Raw genomic sequence first — 20,625 nt, forward strand, 5'->3', positions numbered from 1 at the left:
CACCACACAGACAAACACAGACAAAGCAGCCCTAGGCCTACCACTGTCATCATACATGGGACTTGGCCTGTCTGTGTGAGACGCACAGTTTGTTTGGTAGTTTTAATTTGACAGGGCTCTGAATAGAGCCTCTGAAACACACACTAACGCTTGCACACACAGACCTACACACACACACCTTTAATTTGACAGCGCTCTAACAAGAGCCTGCTGCTTGTCAAATGTTCTCCAGTGGCAGCAGGGATGCGCAAAGCCGAGGGGTTTCTGTTCAAGGACATCTGTGAAGAAGCACACACACTCCTTCAGTAGCACACACTCGCTTTGAATAGGCTGAGAGAGGCAGCCCGCTGTACGGCGTGATGGGAGAGAGGCTGCACACACGCTGAGGGGTTTCTACACTGCTGTTCCTCTCACTCTCCATCTTCCTCTCCCTCTATGTCTCCCTGTCCTTTTTTTCCCTCTTTATCTAACATTCCATCGTTCTTTTTTTTTTTTTTACTCTTTAGGTCTTAAGTAGAGGGCTGAGGAGCTGAGATAGACCAGGGGAGATTTTGATGACGGCTCCCCGTATGGTCCAACAACCGCTTCCCTTCTTTAACCACACACACGCACTTACACACAGACACACACAATATTCTCTTCATTCTTCAATCCAAACACCATGAGACCTTTTAAAGTTACTCAAAGGCAGATGGGACTTTGGTCCTGATCCTCTGGATTTCATCCTATTGAAGGTGTTTGTTCGCACACATGACGCACTCCTTCTTGCGTGTGTATGTGTGGGAGCTCCCATGCTGTCTCGGACTTGGCGTCCACAGGATGCTTTGCTCATTAGAGGGAAGAGAGGGTGACTTGAGTGACTTCTATTCGGCTCCCCCGCTCAACTTGATCACAAGGCTGGTCCCGCGGAGCGAGAGAAAAAAGCAAGGTTTCAGCACCACATGCGTTACACGGCGAAGACAGCACAACCCAGCGGAGCACGGTGTGAGGAAGATGCAATAATCACTGATCAAATTAATACAAAATCTGGCACAAGCTCCTATTAGTGGAAACATTTAACTTTCTCTTTGTGCTGCTTCACTAAAAGGGAACACCACCCCCACCCCAGAGAATAAAAATCACTGTTATCAACTGGAAAGATAGTATGTCAGACGTAAAATCAAAATGTCAAACATTATATAAAATCAGTCCAAATCACCAGAGAGGAAGCCACAAAGATTTGCCATTAGATGATATCTCAAACAACGTGTATCTGTGGGTGTACGTGTTCCTGTCAGATAAAATACTGCACATCCCCATCCAATGATCTAGAAAGCGGGTTCACAGGGTTGCATCCAAAATGTCAACATGTACATAAATACAAACATTTCCTTTCGATTCAGAGTGACATTAAACGGATGGGAAATTGTTGCCGAGAATAAACCGAATCACCGAGACAAAGTTCAATGTTTGGCTTTGCATGATAACCAGCAATCCAAAGTGCAGAAGGGAAGCATTCGATTGCATTTTCTGATAAAACCGGCACTAATGTGACTCCATACCGGAGATGCTCGCAGGTTTTTTTCCAATGATGAAAAGCCGCTAGGATTATTTGAATCCTGTAAATCACAGCTAAAAGTCAACGTGTAAAGCCAAGGTCTATGAAACTATCAGCCCAGAATAGAGAACACAGACGATATGTTACCGCATTGCCAAGTGCTACCACTTAATACCATTAATCTTGGTGCTCTCCCCCTCATCTCTCACTTCATTTCTGCGTTGGAGTGCTCGACGTCCTCTAAAAGTATGGATCTTGACCGCAGCCATTTTCCTCGGAAGAAGGAAAGGCTAAAGAGAAAGCGCTGACCCCTCTTCACTGCAATTTTCCCCTCATCAACTTGTGAGACTTCATTAACTTCCTTGGGGTAATTTCGTCTTTCAGTGCGTTTCTGAAAGGGTAGCATGACGTTTTCCTCTCACCCTCTAGCTATTCTCTTTTCTTGCTTTTATCTTCCACCCTTACCACAAGCGATTTCTCTTGAGAGTCAATTGTAATCTCTGAAAAAATTTAGAAAAGAAAGGGGGTAGTAGTGTTTCAGGGATCTGATGTTGCCGTTCACCTGCAGAGGTCATTCCAGCACCAACAGTATCCACTTTTATTCAACTCAAAGCAGTCCCAACATGAACTGAAGTAGCTTCTGAAGATAATGTTCCCCTCAGGAACCAAGAATAATATATCCACTGTACTCTAGTTGGCTTAGTGCAAAATTCAGGCTTTACTGAGAAGCTGCAGCATGGAAATTGTGAGACAATGCTGCCCTCTTCAGGAATATCTGTGTCACTCCATGGAACAAAAGGCTTGCAGGTTTGCCTTATGAATATTGCGAGTTTCCAATTGTCATTAATGCATCATTTACATACTGTTGATATTTTTTTTTGTTAGTTTTTATTTTTATACTAAAACAAATGCTAATCTTAACCTCAGCTAATCAGTATATGCCATGTTTCCTTTTATTAAATTGTTCTACTAATACCAAGCAGTGGTGGTTTATGTTGGTAAATGTCATTTTAAAATTGGTATGAAGATTCTTAACTGCCAATGTGGTGGCTGACAGCAGCTGTGGTTATTCATGTTAGGAAGGTTTAGACTGCTATGATAGCACAGAAGAGTTGGAAATAAAGGCAAATACTCCCTTGGTTTTTTTTTTTCTTAAACCAAAGGGGGTATAAGCATGCCATGAAAATTATTTTTTCTTATATTTTTATGCCATCCAGTAAGAAGGTTATGTCACAGATGGCTCAAAAAGTTATGAGTGGGTTTGTGGGTTCAATTGTGGATTCTTTACCATTAAAAAACTGGGACATTTTTTAACGTGTCAAGTCATATCCTCACAATTACATAACAGAAAAAAATGGTCCACATTATCCTGACATTCTCAAGAAAGTATCTCAAACTAATCTTATAGTATATTGTTGCTAAATGGCTAAAAAAAAGTTTAAAAAAAAGAGTAATAATAAGACAGCATCCTCCTTGCAACTTGTCATCAGAGTAGAGGTTAAGCATGCAAGACCCTCAACCTCAAGCAAGCACTTTCAATTTCCTGGTGAGAGGCCACCTGTTTCCAAACAACTGTGGTTTGACTCCAACTGACTTCAATCACTCTCAGACAGACTCATTTGCAAATACATGCTGTCTAATTTTTGAAGGCAGGCAGATTGCCAATAGGTTGCAATCAGTTTGAGTCAGTCTGCACCACTGAGCGCAACTCATCTGCGCTATGTCTCTTTGTAATATCGGACTCGACTGGTTGTCTTCTATACTTTTATATAAAAGCATTGCTGCTGAGCCCCAGTTTCATTTTGCAGTTAAATTGCTGGCCTGCAGCAACTACATCACTATTTTGGAAGGATTATCTTTTCACATCTATAAGATTTTGGCTGAACGCTGAATGTAAATAGTTCATGTTAATTTTTATCAATGTAGATGTAATTCAATTTGCAGTTTTTGCAGATTTATTATATTTAAATGCTATATTATCACAAACAGATTATAAGTAATGTCCACCTTAACCCAGGTCAGTTGCGAACTGATAGTCGACTAATTGTGTCTTATTGCAGTCTTGATGCATCAAAGTTGTTTAAAGGTGGCGACTGACTGTGAGTGGTTGTGGACCAGGTCTCTGTCTTTAAGACAACCAATTTAAAGGCAACGAGATTGCCAGTTTAATGCACATGGTTGCATTCTTTTTGGAATCGGTACTATCAGAATAGCTCTACCATTCTCAAATCTTCTTGTCAATGTTTCTGAGGTCATAGAAATACAGTCTACGACTGGTGTTGATGTAACTTTGAGAAAGAGAAAGTGAAAATTAAATATCACAGCATTTTGACTCAGAGTTATCGAGGCAGCCATTGCAGGACATCAGAGAGAGACTAACAGCGGATTAGAGCGGCCTGTCTCACAACGTGCACTCCAGTAAGCGATGTTCATCTGTCTGTGCCGATATGTAAACTTTCCTCTTTCTCCCTTTCCTCCAAGCAGTTCTTCATGATACATGAAGTGCCAGAGCCTGGCCTGGCGCAGAGACAAATGCCAGCCACTTGCTCTTTCAAATGTCAAATCTGACATGTCGTAGACATTCAATAACCATCCCTGCCGGACCATTTCAGAGCCGTGCTCTTCAAACAGGCCCTGATGTCTCGTGACAGCAGTGCAGGTGAAATGGTTGGATTGCATCTGATGTCCTCCCTTCAGTAAGCCCTGCTGATAAAGTTTATTAAAGTAGGTTATCTGTTCTTCACCAAGTACAAGAGGTGAAGGAATCTGCAACTGACATAAGACAGCCATCTGAACCACTGAACGGTTTCTCCAAATTAAAATCCCCTATAATAATCAGTTTTGATAACACTGCGATTAGGATAACATTTTACATGAATAATTCAATCAGAGGATGTGATTTATAGGTGACAGGAAGGACTCATCGAGGGCCTGGGTGCAGACAAAAAAGCCGACCACCTTCCTGTAGAGGACTAAAACACAGAGTGTAAAATGACCACTGACCATGCAGCTGTGGTGTGTGTAGCCATTTCATGTTTCCAGTTAGGGGCCTTGCAGATTCTTTGGATCTCTTTGTTTTATATTCAGCCACTTTTCTTGCCCAGTGCCTTCTCTTTATTCAATGCTTTCCTAAAAAGTGGCCATGCCACAGAGAAGTATTCAGGCTGGTGGTGAATTTCTGTACATTTAAATTGGATTTATATTCCTCAATTTGGGCTGGTGCTCTAGAGGGCCAACATTGAACGTCGTTAACCCATCAGCAGAACCATTATCTGCTCCTTTGTGCAAAGAGGAACTGGATGAGCACTGTCAGAGCTACAAAATGACCTCCAGCAGGACACTGGTGTTAATGTCTCTGACCAAACAATTAGTAACAGTCATGAGGGGGGCCTCAGGGCCCAACATCCTCTAGTAGGCCCTGTGCTCACTGCCCAGATTCAAATTATTGATTCAAATTCAAATTATTATTATAGAAGAGAGAGAGAGAGAGAGAGAGAGAGAGAGAGAGAGTGTGTGTGTGTGTGTGTGTGTGTGTGTGTGTGTGTGTGTGTGTGTGTGTGTGTGTGTGTGTGTGTGTGTGTGTGTGTGTGTGTCAAACAGGAAGTCTGAATACAGCTGGTGAGCTGGTGACAGACGTTGCAACATGAAAACAGAGGAATTAGAGACTGAATGTCTTAGAAAGTAACAAAATGATATTAATTACATGTTTTAGTGTGTCAATACAGGTGGACTCTTCTCAACCTAAAAACATGAGTGCAGTGGCAAAAGGATAGATTAACAGAATTGGGAGGAGAAACAGGCCAGGCTTTGGCTTGAAATTTTACAGCTTGACCTCTCGTTCTGTCCTTATCCTGAGAAGAAGCTTAAAGGACAGTCGATCTCCTGATGAAGACAGAAGACAGACAGAACATCGTGGACTTGAAGAGTTGGCAACTGACCTAAAATTTCAAATTCAAATTTTATTTGTCACATACACAGTCATACACAGTACGATATGCAGTGAAATGCTTAGACAACTGCTCGTGACCTAAAGAAAAAAGAAAGGGCTATGAATAAGATAGGAAATAAATATGAAAATTAAAAAGGGTAAATTTAACTAGGAAGGAATAAAATAAAATATAAAAATTAAAGTTAAAGTTAAAAATGAAATAACTGTACAACACAAATTAGAATGAAGGGTAAATTTAACTGGGAAAGAATAAGATAAAATATATAAATTAAAGTTGAAAATAAAATAACTGTACAACAAAATACACAATACACAGCATAGAAATATATAAGAATGTATGAAGAAATATAAATATATATATATACACAATAACAGCAGCTGTACAAGTATTAACTGGAAATGAAGAATACAGTTACCAGTGTTGTGCAATCCACATTATGTCTTGTGCAGTGCAAATATGCTTAAAGTGATTTAAGTGATGAAGTGAAAACAATGTCTAGAATGTCCAGTGTGTGTGTAAGAACTATATGTGTGGGTCAGTACTGTGTGGTGGTGTGATTGAGAGACCGTATCGCCTGCGGGAAGAAGCTCCTCCTCAGTCTCTCTGTGTTGGTCTTCAGGGAGCGGAATCGCTTTCCTGACCTCAACAGAGAGAACAGTCCGTTGTTGGGATGGCTGAGGTCCTTCACGATCTTCCTGGCCTTGGTCCAGCACCGCCTGCTGTAGATTGAGTGCAGGTCAGGGAGCTCGGAGCGGATGGTGCGCTCAGCTGACTGCACAACCCTCTGTAGAGCTCGTCTGTCCTGCATGGTGCTGTTCCCGAACCAGGTTAAGATGTTTCCCGCCAGGATGCTCTCTATGGTGCACGAGTAAAAGTTCCTGAGCACCTTGGAAGGCAGTTGGAAGTCTCTCAAGCGTCTGAGGTGGTAGAGACGCTGTCGGGCCTTTTTCACCACGGTGTTGATGTGACAGGACCATGACAGGTCCTGCGTGATGTGAACTCCGAGGTATTTGAAGCTGTCCACTCTCTCCACTGGGCACTCATTGATGACGGGGGTCTGGTAGTTCCTCTCCTGCTTAGTGCTGAAGTCCACTATCAGCTCCTTTGTCTTACTGACGTTTAGAAGGAGGTTGTTCCTCTGGCACCAGTTCTCCAGATTCCTAATCTCCTTCAGGTAGGCCGTCTCGTTGTTATCAGAGATCAGGCCCACCACGACGGTGTCGTCAGCAAACTTGATGATGGTGGTGGAGCTGGTAGTGGCCACACAGTCATATGTGTACAAAAAGTACAGCAGGGGGCTCAGAACAAACCCCTGGGGGGCTCTAGTGCTGAGAGTGGTGGAGGCTGAGACATGTCCGCCCATCCTTACTGCCTGTGGTCTGCCAGTTAGGAAGTTGGAGATCCACTGACACATAGATGAGCTGAGTCCCAGATGCTCCAGCTTGGTGGTGAGTGTGGAGGGAATTATGGTATTAAATGCAGAGCTGTAGTCTATGAAGAGCATTTTAACATAATTCCCCCTTCTAGTGTCCAAGTGAGTGAGTGATGTGTGGAGGAGATGAGAGATGGCATCGTCTGTGGAACGATTTGGACGGTAAGCGAACTGTAGTGGGTCCAGTGTGTCTGGTAGTGAAGAAATGATGAAGTCTCTGACCAGGCGTTCAAAGCACTTCATCACTACTGAGGTGAGGGCTACAGGGCGATAGTCATTGAGAGAAGCAGGGTGGGGTTTCTTCGGGACAGGAACAATGATGGACTCTTTGAAGCATGTGGGGATCACCGACTGAGATAAAGAGATGTTGAATATCTCAGTGAACACAGGAGCTAGCTGGTATGAGCAGTCTCTGAGGATACGACCTGGGATGCCGTCTGGTCCTGCTGCTTTCCTGGTGTTCACTTTCTTGAAGGCTCTCCTTCAAGACCTATAACACTGAAGGGTCAAGCAGCAGCATGTATGAATACCACTGATGGAAAATGAGCTTTGAATTACAAGCTGGAAACTTGACGAGTGACATGACTGTTTGAAGGCACTGGACGTGATATTTGCCATGCTGGGAGTTAACCTACAAGAAAAGACTGAAAGATCAACAGAGAAGAAACAGAGAAGAAGAAACAGCTGAGTGGGACTGTGTTTGCTGGAGATTTGAAGGCCACACAGGACACTGTGAGAAGAGGGACAGGGACCAGTGAGAGGTCAAGCCCGGACGAGTTCGAGTGAGAGAGTACAGGATATAATTGGATTGAAAATGGAAGCTGAAATCATGGAGGTTTAGAAATGTCCACCACATCACAACAAAAAAAAAGAAAAGAAAAAAGAAAAGACCGAGAAAAATAAATACATGAATTAACAATTACGTGAATGAATAGAAAACACACATACACAAATTGTTACATGTGAAATTATTTTTGGAAATAATCAGAAGTGAGACAGTTTGAATCCACAGCTCAGTGCAAAGAGGCATGAATTAAACCTGATTAGAAAATACACATGCAATGAAGAAGCAGCTTACACTCGACATTAATATGACCACATAACATAAATGCAATGAAGAACACGCTTACACTTAGGAATGAGAATACTTCTCGGTGCAAAGCAGACCTGGATCAATTTTCCACATGCAGCAGTCGGAAGAAAGTTATAGGTTAACATCACTGGAAACGTTCAGGCAAGTTTCTGGTTGAAGTGTTTACAGCGCAGTGTGTCACTAAACCTCACCAGTGAGCTCTAACTCCTGGCTGAACACAGAGGAATGCTGTTATTTAATGTGGGAAATCAAAATTTGGGTTAGCAAATTTGGGAAAGAGAAAACTGACTGTTTAGTCTGAAACACTGCGAAAAGAAACATATACACAATCACACACAAACAGAAAGTGCATTAACCTCATGAAGCTCATGAAGATTAGACAGCATCTTTAGCACGTGAGAAATAAAAATAATTTAATAAGGTGGTAATGTTTAAACATGCATTTCTTTTGACACGGCAACTTCTTGAGAGATGACTTAGTATGCAAAGTAGTTGAATGACTCGGGACAGGAAAAGAAAAAGAGGAACTTGAGTTTCCTGTCTGACTGTAGGCGTGAAGCTTGCACTGGAAGAGACACTGTGACTGTGTGGCGTTTAACAAGATTTTCTGTGTATTGAGCAGGTGAACATGTGGCAGGTGATTTTGTTTTGTGCTTTGATGAGCTAATAATCAGCTCTCTTTTTTCTCATTTTTGTTCTAAGCAGGCCTACAAGATTGAATTAACAGCGCTGTAAAAATTTCCGGGAGAACAAATATAAGGTGACCTTTTCCAGATTACAACTGGCTGAGGAGAAGGCTACCTGTGGGAACCTGATCAGGTTGTAAGTCCTTGTCTAAAAGGATTGCGGTCAATCCAGTCCAAGAGCATAAAGAACTCTTTTCCTAAAAAACAAAATAAAACAAATGAATGAGCTCATGTTGCTGAGGGTGGAGAATCTGATTATTTGCGCGGGAGTCTCCACTATCAGCAATATCTCGTGTGAATGCGTGTGAGTGAATGTGTGTGACTGGACCAAGGTTAGGATGAATAAATGTGGACAAACAATTTACCATGCCAGCAAGAGAAAGGGGATGCTTTGCTTTGTTTTGCTTTTGCCATGAGGAGTGGAAGACTTAATTCTGGGGATGCTGGTGTTTGCTTTGAGAAAATTTCTGGGGTTAGATTATGGTATTACATTATATTGTTGGGAGAATGCCAAATGCTAAAGGGGAAACATTTTTTGAATATAACTCATGTTACCATTAACTGAAGAAACACATGACTGATAACTGTCCTGTTTTAGGTTTTCTTTCTTATAACACAGATTGGATCATAAGTGGGGAAAACTGAGTATGAAATGTGAAGATCAGGTTAACACACAGGTTTTGTTTCTAGGAAGTTCCAAGGATGCTGGCTCTGGATGGAGCCAGGAGTTCGAAAAGATTTGACATGATGATTAAATTGATTTCATCCCTTAAACACATGTTTGCAGGCCTGGAGCAGATATACCTGAGAGGAGGATCGCTGATGTGTTTAGTCAAATAATATGACTAACCTTTTTTCTTTTAATTTCCTAAGCTCTGGTGAAGCATTTTCAGTTTGTGACACATAAGAGGTGTCAAAAGGGGGGAATTTCAGGTTTAATTTGAAATAATGGGTTTTTATGATTCAGGTGTGGTAAAACTTATCCATAAGTGATTGCTTATATGCTTAAGCTTAACTGATTGAAAATCTCTGACTTGGGTTGGATGTATTTTAGTAGATTAAGCATTTATAATCATTGTATACATACATTGCATGATTGTGCTCATTAACAGAGTTGATGTTCAGTCCATTTAAGGTCATAAGCTTCAATGAGCGCGATGTCTCAGTCGATATATTGTGTAAGTGACTTGGAGCATAGAAGGATAAACTGCGTACACGCTTACAAACACACGATTTAAACATAGGCCAGGCCAAAGGCCTGGAATTCATTAAGCTTTTAACTGTACAGCTTTTAACTTGCAGGTATGGCGTGGAGTGTAGTGAATGAATGCATAACAGGCTTACATACACAAACATCACATAGGTTTATTTTCTAGGGTAAAGGTGGAACACATCTTGCTTTGTCTTTGCTTAGCAACTAGTGATGTAGAAGGTGTTAAAGATAAGCATGCCATGAATAAGTCAACAGCAAACGTGTGGGGGTGAGACGGCTGAAACAAAAATGTTGCAGAAACTTGTCTAACTGTCTTAACTGTAACTTTTGCACGTTATGTATCTGCTGGAAGCAAAAAGAGGCGTAAATCCTGATAGACAAAATTTTGGAGTGTGCTTTCTAGCGGAGATTTATGCTGATATGAGGATGGTGTATATTTTACCCTAGGTGTGTTTAATAAAATTAAAAGTGTTGCTCACACACATAAAGAGCATTGAGATTAAGTAAATTAAGATTAAGTAAAGTTAATATAAAGGATAGAGCCCAGAACATGATATTGTGAACCAACTTTGAATAATTAAAGGACCTTAGATGAACACAGTAGATTAGTGAGGTGTAGCAGAGAGAGGCGTTTTGTTTTCTATACTTTACAGGAGAAGATTTCAGGACCACAGCGACACAGGGGTGGCGAGAATCCTGGAAGCCCGAGACCGAACGGAACCAACCAGAGAAAGGGGAACCCCAAAAAGAAGAACAGAGCACAAAGACACCTAGTTGTTTACATTGCAAAGAAGATCAAAAGCTTGTTAGACACAGGTTATAATGGGAGCATAAAAGTAATGAGAGGGACTCTAGGAATTGTTGCAGGATTTTTATATTATGTAAATTGCCCAAACAAGGCAAAACAGGTATTCGACAGAACATCACTTCATATTCTCTACTGTTCACTGGTTTCACCATACTTAAGCTATTGTGCAGAGGTCTGGGGCAATAACTATAAAACCACATTACATTCACTTTTTACTCTTCAAAAGAAAGCAATTCGAATCATCCACAATGCAGGTTATAGGGAACATACAAACTCACTATTTTTGCAGTCTGAAATATTGAAAATTGACGATATAGTGAAATTCCAAACAGCACAAATTCTATTCAAAGCAAAAAATAAAGAACTGCCAGGTAATATTCAGAGTATGTTTTTTTTGAAAGAAGGAAGTTATAATTTAAGGGGTTTTTGTAACTTCAAAACAATGAAGGTACGTACTACAAGAAAAGGCTTTTGTGTTTCTGTTCAAGGAGTGAAACTATGGAACAAACTGAATATGGAATTAAAGCAATGTCCAAACATAAAACTGTTCAAAAAGAGTTATAAAAATATGATCTTCTCGATCTATAAAGAAAAGGAAAATATTTAAATTAAGTGAATGTCTCTATTTAAAAACAAACAAACAAAAAATTCATGATGTGATATTATAGTATATAGTATATCAGAAATCTGTTCACTATTTTTATTACAAATTATATCAGTAAGGAAGCTGACTAAATATTCACTGATAATTTATGGGACAGGGGTGGGATTAAATAAGTGTATACTTCTTCCCACTCCCTTTCAACATGTAAATTAATCAGAATGTTTTTTTGTATGTAATTTGTATAGTATATTTTTTTTCTCTCATTTCTTTTCTAAATGTACTTGTATATTGTTCACATGTTGAAATAAATTACCAATCAATCAATCAATCAAACACAGTGTTCAGGCCGGATAGGTGCTACCCGTTAAAGGGGGCGAAGAAACCAGGCCTAAGTTTAAAGAAGAAACGAGGTAAATTTTTAAAGAGGAAGCAGGTTAACTTTATAGAGGCTGTTTCCAAACCAGTGACGAAAGTAAAGTAGGACCTTTTACCAGAAAAAGCTAATTGTATCTTTTGGAGTTTACAGTGTGCACTGAGGGAAATCAGGAGTGGTTTTAAACTGGCATTGAAAGAAATTTAAACTGGGATTCTAGTTGAAAAGGGGGTGTCGGAAGTAGGTTTAGGACAGCTCACAGCCCGGCGTAAATGCAAGGTGCTGTCTCACACCCTGATTTATTTGTTTGATTTATTAATTGTGGATAGAAGTAATTATGACAAAATAATAAGGAAACATTGAACACATACAACCCGTTGAGGGGACAGATAGGGTTGGGCAATTGAAAGGTTTCATTTTGTTTAGCATAATCACTTATGTTATACCCTAGGCTTTTAACATGTAAGTAAACTTAATGGGATAAATAAGGAATTAGTTCATTTCTCAAGAGAAAAATGAAAAAGGAGGACTGTTAAGAATTAAACAGATATTTTTTAAGGCTTATCTGCTCATTAGAGTGTTTTATGAGAGGCCCAGACTTGACTAGGTCACAGGCTGACCAGAAACTGCATGTTTTTTGTAGAATATGAGGAACAGAGTGAGACTAAGTCTAGACAGGTTGCCCTGGCAACAGACCTTAGAAAGGGGAAGTTATTGCAAGCTGCACAGGAAGTTTTAGTGCACAGGCATACTAATAAATCAGACACAGAAAAGAGGAACTGAGTAGAAGGAGCTCGTTTGTAATGAAACTGTGTGTGACGTGTGAAGTACCGAAATAACACCATATAAGACACATGTGGAGCTTCAAATGTTAGAGATCCTGCAACTGGCGTTTGGGCTGTGCAGGGGTCTCTCTCTTCCGGAAGATGATTGAATAAAAAGAAATATAAAATGTTTTGACCACTATTAGTCGGGTTTTCTCTGTTCTATCATGGGGACAAATAAATCGGGGCTAATTACCTAATGATGTTCTTTGGGATTGTGGCTGATCCACCACTTTTTCCATCATCATCTCACTCCATGAGAAAAGATCTTGCATGGAGCTCCAGGATGAGGTTAACTGATGGTCATTTTATATTTCTTCCAATTGCACAAGCAATTCTCACCTTCTTGCTGATGATCTCGAGCCCATTCTGGCCTTGTTAGGGTCTACAACTTTATCTCCAACATCCTTTGACATCCTTGGTCCTAAAAATGGATTCTGTGGACAGGTGTGCTTTAGACACAGAGAGGTGAGACTAAGAGTTCGTGTAATTGATTGATTTTAATGTGTGCATCATATGGACACAACCAATTTGGGGTAGCAAGAATTCTGGCTTGGTTGTAGGGGATCAAATACATTGCTTTGCATCATTGGGAGAAATAGCTTTTATGTAATGTGTCTTTCTGGACTTTTGGTGGATGTTTTGTCTCTCACTGTTAAAATGAAACAAAAACAAGTGAACAGAGACTTTTCATTTCTTCGTGGGCAAAGTAAAATAGTCTGCAGGGGGATCAAATTATTTTCCCCACTGTAGAGGTTTCATTGCCGGCTTTTGTTCAATGGAACATGCTGCACTATGGCCACCATGTTGCTCAAGAGGAATCAGGCTTCATAATGGTTTGTAACATGTAACAACATCGTTATGTCATGAGACCTATTATTTGGCAAAAATAAACGAGGCATCTTACCAAAATAAATTTACAACATGTTCTGAGCATTCAGGTTTATTGAAGGCACGTCAGTTAAAAAGAACACATTAGTTGCAGAGGACATATACATTCATTGTTAATCAGCTTTGTCCTTCAATTAAATTCATGTTAAAACTCACATATTAGGGCTGGGTATTTACTTTTTTTTCTTGCACAGGAAAATAAAAGGAATTTACTCTACGTGGCAACAATTTTCAAAGTTCCATTAATGAAGAAAACATTCAATCACGTTTAAAATCTGCCTTCCTTGAAGCACCCTTGCATTCTCATTCAATATAAAACCATTAGAATATAACCACGTATATATTAAATTTAATAAATCGGAGATACAGATCAACCAGATTTTTCATTTTCAAAACTGCTTACCACTACCGCTAATCTACAATAAATCACATTTCACATCAATATTAAATATATTTAAATTATCCTAAAGGATAGAGTTCAAATTCTCCAGTGTATAGCTACTGATTGGATTGTATTCATCATCAGGTTCATGTGGTATATAACTGCTTCACATACTTCATCAGCATGTGAGTTAGTGTTTGATAAACTGGCAGGATTTCACACCCTAGTGTCACACTGACTGACTCAGCAGTCTGGTTTTCTTCCCTTTGTCATCTGCATACGACAGCTTTGCAGAAATTTCAATGACTTTGAATGTGTTGTCTCTTTTTTGTTTCGGTCCCTTCCAACTCCTTCATGCAGGCAACCAGGAAGTCATGGCACTTAAGAGTATACTCTTCAGGAAAATACCGGAAATGGCCAACATGGGAGCTGGAGACAAAATCAAAACTGTCCACAGGGACACCTTTCTGCTTCAAAGTCTCCAAAAAGCCCTCAATATCTTTGTGCCTAATCACCTGGTCATCCCTGGAGTACAGGAAGAAATGAGGCCAGGCGGGCGGCCTGTCCTGCACGGCATCGTAGTGGTTCTTGTGAATGTACTTGGTCAACGGGTACAGCACGATTCTCAGAAGGAAAACAGTCACAGCAAAGAGAACTAGGAGGATGTACCTTAAAACAGGACTTATTTTTGGACCCAAGGTGGCCGTCAGTGCACGCAGGGCCCCACGGACGTTCCCGCTACCTGGAGCACTGTCCACGATGGCCCCGACAACAGACAGCGAACTGAACTGTTTGTCACTGTGTAGCAGTTCTACAATGTAGCGGTAAAGCATGAAGCCACCATTGCTGAACGTGTGAAAGAAAATAGGACTGTTCTCCACCTCGTAGTCATAGAGGATCTCCAGCAGTTTGAGAGCCGTGTTTCTCAGCTCCTTGTATCCAAACGACTCAGAGATAAAGACAGTCTTCAAAGGAGCCGTGTAGCGGATGGTGACGCAGCCCTGCAAGCATGGAAAACAAAGACAATGAGCATGAATGAGAGAAGTGGATGTATAAAAAACTGGCCAGTCCTGTGCAACATTTATAATGGCACAATCCTCATGAAGGGATGAGAGCAGGTGATTTGCTCGTGTCATATAGTTTGAACCTGTTCATTATAGATGGAGCTGTATTTCGAGAGGTGCTTGTCTTTGCATCCAGCCCAGCCCAACAGTATCACAACTGGCTCCTTTGTCCCCTGCCAGTGTCTCTCTGAAAACAAGGCACACGATTAAAACACACACAAAACAAAGAAATAAAGAAAATAAATCAGGCAAACAGTTACAGAAAGCTAGGCTAAATTAGCTCCAACTGTCCAAACAGTTGGAGCTAATTTGGGGGGGGGAAAACACATTTTTAACGCGGCTTTGTAATTCACAGCTAGCGTGTAGGCTAAGCTAACAGAGGCATGAGCATACAGTACAATGAAATGTTGCTCACCCGACGTCCCTGCATCTGGAAACACGATGTTGTAGTCTATTTCATCGGCTGCCATTTCTGATTGCTAGAGTATCAGCTGCGGTTCTCTGACGTTAACGTTATCTCGCTCATTTGGCCGTTACAGAAAAATAACTGTAACTGTGCCACAGAGCGCTGAGGTGAAGCCTGTGTGAACCAAAGGAGACACGCACACTAAAGGTCCGCTGACTGTCACCAGCTTCTCCACTACACACACTCCTTCCTCCCGAACAGAGTGTTTCTTCTTCGTTGCTTTTTTTTCAGCAGCGTCAAGATGACCTTACTGCCCGTTACCGCCCTCTTCTGCATGCCAGGCGTAATTGCGTCTACAATTTTGCTTCTGCTCGTTCAGCTCAACGAAAAACTACTTGAAAAAGAAAGAAAAAAGTAACAATTGTGCATAAAATACTGTTTTTTTTTTTTTCAGATAACTTGTCATTGTAATAGGTTTTCAAATCCCCTTATAATTTCTGAGGAAAAAAAATCTAAGAAGTAACACAATCATTTGAAATATTAATTTTAAATTAAGCTAAGTTCAGTTCCTAACTACTGATTGTTCAATATTTCATTATCATTCATTCATTTATCAAACTTAACTCTCTATGTGTGTTTAACTGAATGGCGAAGTCCATATATGTTATCATTAAGTAGAACCTAAATGCATAATTTATCAGTTCACTTATCACATTTCAAATTGTTCATAGATAATCACCCACAGGATGTTATAACTTCAATTATTTAAAGTAGTAAAAATCTGATTAGATGATTTGGGGCCTGTCTTATTGTAGCTCAGCTAATAGCACTTAAGAAACCCAACAGATTTTCTTCTTCTGACAACTCCTTTAGGATTGCTACAGTACGTTTGCTTCCGTATCACCCTATCCTTCTCATACCAACCTTCTGCATGTCCTCCTTCCCTGCATGCATAGATCCTCTCTGTGAGCTTCCAATGTTCCTCCTGCCTGGCAGCTCCATATTCAAAATCCTTTGTTCACTGTATCCACTATTCCTCCCCTGTACCTCCAAACTTCCCTTTTAATTATAAATCACACACCCATGGATTGTTTTTATCTTAATTACTGACGATTGCCAACTCACATTTTAAGAGCAGAAAAACACATTTAATCTTTTAATCAACTGTAAGCATAATATGGGATATTTTTTCAAACGCAAAGCTGCATTGATTTTAAGAAACTGGGTGCTCATTCACCATTGTTGTTATAATTCCTCGATACTCAAGGGATCTTAAATGTAATATTTGACAAATGGATTAATGATTGCATTAGAAGGTGGTGCTCTATGAGAGTTTGGTCAGTGGTATCAATTCCTCCATCCTCCAGGAACATTTCCCCATTAGGATAAAATGATGATTACACCAGAACTGTCCTCTCATTCACAGTCAGGAGCCAACCTGCCGTCCACTCACAGCTTAGTGCTGCTGTGTTTAGGGCTAAATGCTAACTGCATATGCCTAAATGCTGACAATGACTTAGCATGCCAACACTGAAATAACACAAATTAAGCTGAGGCTGAAGGAAAAACTAATATATTGACACTGGTTTCATTTGATCTGGACAAAGGTTTTGACCAAGTATGGAGACCACGTGATTTGGGTGAACCATGGCATTTACAGAAGGTCAATTACAAGCAAATATATTTCAAACAATAAACATCCCCAATGGTCACTGGATTCAAGTCCAAGTCTGTGGGATTTATTCCTTACAAACCAAGAGAGACAAAATTTAACACCTTCTGCCCCACACCATCTCCATCTTCTGCATGTGGGCCTTGGACGACTTGGAGAAGGTACTCTTTACCACATTGAGAGGCGCTACCTTGCCGCTCAGATAGACCTTGTTAAGACAGGTAGGAAGCCACGACTGCTCCTCCTCCTCCTGCTCCTTGTCTGCTTCTCCAGCTTCTTCCTTCCTGATGACGGTACAGGAGTAGGCGAAGATGTATCCTGTCATAAAGGCGTCAAATCCTGCCCGATGTGTCCCTGCGTCAGCATTCTTCTTCTGGGTTTCAATCCCAGCTGAGCGGTCATTCGTCTTTTCTCTCCCTGCTCCTGTCCCACTCACTTCGCCACTTTTTCCATCATTTGTGTTGTTTTTTGTGTTCCGGCTGTCATCAATTGAGGCTGTTGTTATGTTCTCATCACACACACTGTTCCCCTTGCTGTCAGTCGCCAAGCTCTTTCCTTCACTCTGTGGGGTGTTTCCATCACTGTCCATTGCTGGCAAACCATCTGGGCACATCTCAGCAACTGTCCCTCGCTGGTTTCCTGGCGGATCTTCTGGATCCACTTCCATGTTGGGGATTTTATTTTCCGGAGAACCATCAAAGATGGAGGAGCCCTCTCCTTCACTTCTCTTCTTCTCTCTCTGTCTCTTCCTTTTCTTCCTCTTGTCATCCTTATTTTTCTCGTCCTGGAAAATGATGCGGTCTGTGTCATGGGATAACGGACACTTTGTGCCATTCGGACACCAACCAAATGCCTGGCAGACAAACAAACAAACACAAAGTTAGGTAAATTAGTAAAAACACACACAATTTCATGATATCTATTTGGCTCCTGCATTATAACAGACATACAAAAATAAAAAATAAAAAATAAAACACACACACAGGAGAGAAAAGAGCACTTTAGTTTTCCACAACTGTACAACTGAAGATCCAAGGTTGAAACTTACAGAGAAGCGCTGACAGATGTCAGTCTGTTCCTCAACAGAAGCGACAGCTGGAGACTCCCTGTAGTCCACATAGGTGGACATGTGACCAGCATACTGACAGAACTCTATGTGAACATGAGGTCCATTTGTTCCGGAGTCCACACTGCGACCATTATCCAGCTTACTGGGAAAAAGAGAACATGATATGAAAGAAGAGGGACAGATAGCTGATTTTGTTTGGCTTTAAAGGACAAACAGGGTTAATGTTTCAAAGACAACGTACACTGACATAATTATGGACACCAGACTTTTCTGCTCTACTCCAAATCTTAGCACCTTCATCATCGACTTAGCCAACAGGTTACAAAAAAAATGAGTTATCAATTATTTTAAGAGGTGTTTAAGGGCTTTGTTCTTTGGTTTTACATACTGGTAACTGCTGCATTACATCACAGAGGACACACGTGGAACTGTCCTGTTTACCTTTTAGAGAACTTAATTAGCGTCAAGTTGTGCAAATTATATCAGTGGCAAATTAATGTCCACTATAAAATTCAATCAAAACACAAAAAATAAATAAATAAATAAAAATTACTCACCATTTCTTGTAGGCGTACTCAAGATAGGAGGCAGAGAGTCGAAGCTCAAATTCTGTGACATATTTGGTGTCGTATATCCCAGCGGGAAACATCTCTGACAGGTCAGCAGTGAAGGTGGCCAGGCGCTCGGGCAGGTGAGCATAGAAACTCTAACAGAAAAAAAACACAAACATTCGTCAATCTTCTCAAACATCTCTTTGACCAGGACGTCATTAGAAATGTTGAATCAGTTTTGTAAAACATATCCAGGCCCAAGACAGGCAGCATTAACCTTGGAGTTTTTCCTTTTATTGTAAATGTACACTACACAGACGTGCTCTGGCTGTGAACCCAGGACCATCTTGATGTGAAACAACAGTGCTAAACATCAGTCTTATAGAGTAAAAATAAGAGTTCTATTATTATAAATACTTTATAAATGTTAAGGGTATTTAGAAAATGTCATAAACAGATTTCACATCTTAGGAAAGTGAAAACAAGACAACAACTTGCACCTGGTACAGAAAAGCCATGTCAATGAGACCATTGTGTAGCACCAGGGGCTTCCGAGCACGCAGCAGCTCAGTGAACAGTGCTCGGATGTGAACGCCACGGTCATCTGCACCTCCCTTACGAAGAACAAAGAACAGAGAGGAAAATGAACTGACATCAGAGGCAAACCTACTACTCCTCCCTGGCGTGATAAGTTAGACACCTTTTATTTTATTTATTTATTTTTTAAGAAAAAGGTCAGCAGATGTAATATTATTTGAAAAAGTAAGTACACCTTTTGACTGAGCAAGCTCTACATCCTTGTAGAGCTTTTGCATAAGTGCGTGTTAGTCACTGTACATGTGATGAGCTGGACAGAACATAGTCGTGGTAAATAACAGAGAAAAGCAGCAGAGTGAACACAGCGGGTACAGAACACTCAGAATGGACGACACAACTCAAAGCAGCAGGAAACTTTACCTTATTGTTGCCCTTGCAGTACGGGATTCCGTGGCCGTACTGCTTGTTGAAGTCAAATCCGTGCTGCACCAGGAAATGCACTGACTGGGGCTCTATGATGTACTCCTCTGAACATAGAAGGGTGAGGTTATACACCTGCACCAGGTACGAGTCTGCAGGCTGGGGGAAGAGAAGGAAGGATGAATCACCTGTGGCATTTGTGAAATCTGCAGTGGCAGTTTCTGTAATTTGATACAGATCTAATAGCGTTATTTAAATGTGTATAACAGTCTAACTGGCACTGCTGTACAAACATGTTACACTTATGAGTACGGTGTAATAACTGGTTTAATGTGTAGTACATGACAACATTTAAGCCACTCTAAAAGGATCATTTTGCACCTTTTGATCAAGTTTCTTGTAGCAGGCGATTCCCAACGAGAGGATGGAGCGGGACCGAGCTGCATGACATATAGCTTTGTATCTGTCCTCAATGGATCTGAAATATTACAAGAGCCAGAAAAAATACAAGCATCTACTTCCCAAGGCTTCTTGCACAACCTACTAATACTATTTCAGCTCAGAAAGACCTTTACTCACTCAGCCAGCAAGGACTTCCTGTTCCCAAGACCGCTCAGCTCCTAAAAAAACAGGAATGTGAATTTTCTGCAAACTCCCACATTACCATCTGTGCATCTAAAGTGGCGAGAAACCTGGAAGAAACCAAATTCTTTCAACACGTAAGAACTTGTAATTACCGTGTCCAGTGCAACGAAGGACGCCGTTTTAATAGCCACGACCATAGCAGGCCAAAGCTCTTTAAAGTTTTCATTCTGGACATCAATGACAGGAACTACCAGCGAAGATGCCATGCTTGTCTTAAACTGCAAAGTTGCTGACGACTACCTGAAACATGAGCTAGTTTATCTCAGGAAGAGTTTTAATTAACAGCTGCTGGATTTCCGAGACATTACTCGTCGCTTACTTGTTACAGTGTCTTTAAAATCGCAGTGTTTACTTTAACTACTGTTGTTTTTGGGAGTATTTAAATGTATCAACCGCTAACAACTTCCAAAAACATTTCAACGTGCTTCTTTGGGTCCTGTGACAAAATATCTCACAGCAGTTCGACTG

At 40.7% G+C, this 20,625-nt stretch overlaps 2 protein-coding genes across 2 annotated transcripts; both read right to left on the reverse strand.

Moving 5' to 3' along the window:
* Positions 1–13,432: 13,432 nt before the first annotated feature.
* tmem53 (transmembrane protein 53) lies at positions 13,433–15,598 on the reverse strand. Its single transcript, XM_004565325.6, has 3 exons — positions 15,273–15,598; positions 14,941–15,044; positions 13,433–14,794 (listed from the first exon to the last, which is right to left on the reverse strand). The coding sequence occupies exons 1-3, from the start codon at positions 15,325–15,327 to the stop codon at positions 14,093–14,095; spliced, it is 861 nt and encodes a 286-aa protein (XP_004565382.1). The 5' UTR covers positions 15,328–15,598; the 3' UTR covers positions 13,433–14,092.
* A 1,222-nt stretch (positions 15,599–16,820) lies between these two features.
* toe1 (target of EGR1, exonuclease) lies at positions 16,821–20,622 on the reverse strand. The gene is made up of 9 exons (XM_004565324.5): positions 20,477–20,622; positions 20,250–20,397; positions 20,092–20,132; positions 19,894–19,990; positions 19,513–19,671; positions 19,056–19,169; positions 18,562–18,710; positions 17,984–18,146; positions 16,821–17,788 (listed from the first exon to the last, which is right to left on the reverse strand). Exons 2-9 carry the CDS (start codon positions 20,361–20,363, stop codon positions 17,033–17,035), a joined length of 1,593 nt encoding a protein of 530 aa, XP_004565381.1. The 5' UTR covers positions 20,364–20,397; positions 20,477–20,622; the 3' UTR covers positions 16,821–17,032.
* Between the last annotated feature and the right edge of the window lie 3 nt (positions 20,623–20,625).

Source organism: Maylandia zebra, linkage group LG18 (assembly GCF_041146795.1).
Source record: "Maylandia zebra isolate NMK-2024a linkage group LG18, Mzebra_GT3a, whole genome shotgun sequence".
Classification (NCBI taxonomy): domain Eukaryota; kingdom Metazoa; phylum Chordata; class Actinopteri; order Cichliformes; family Cichlidae; genus Maylandia; species Maylandia zebra.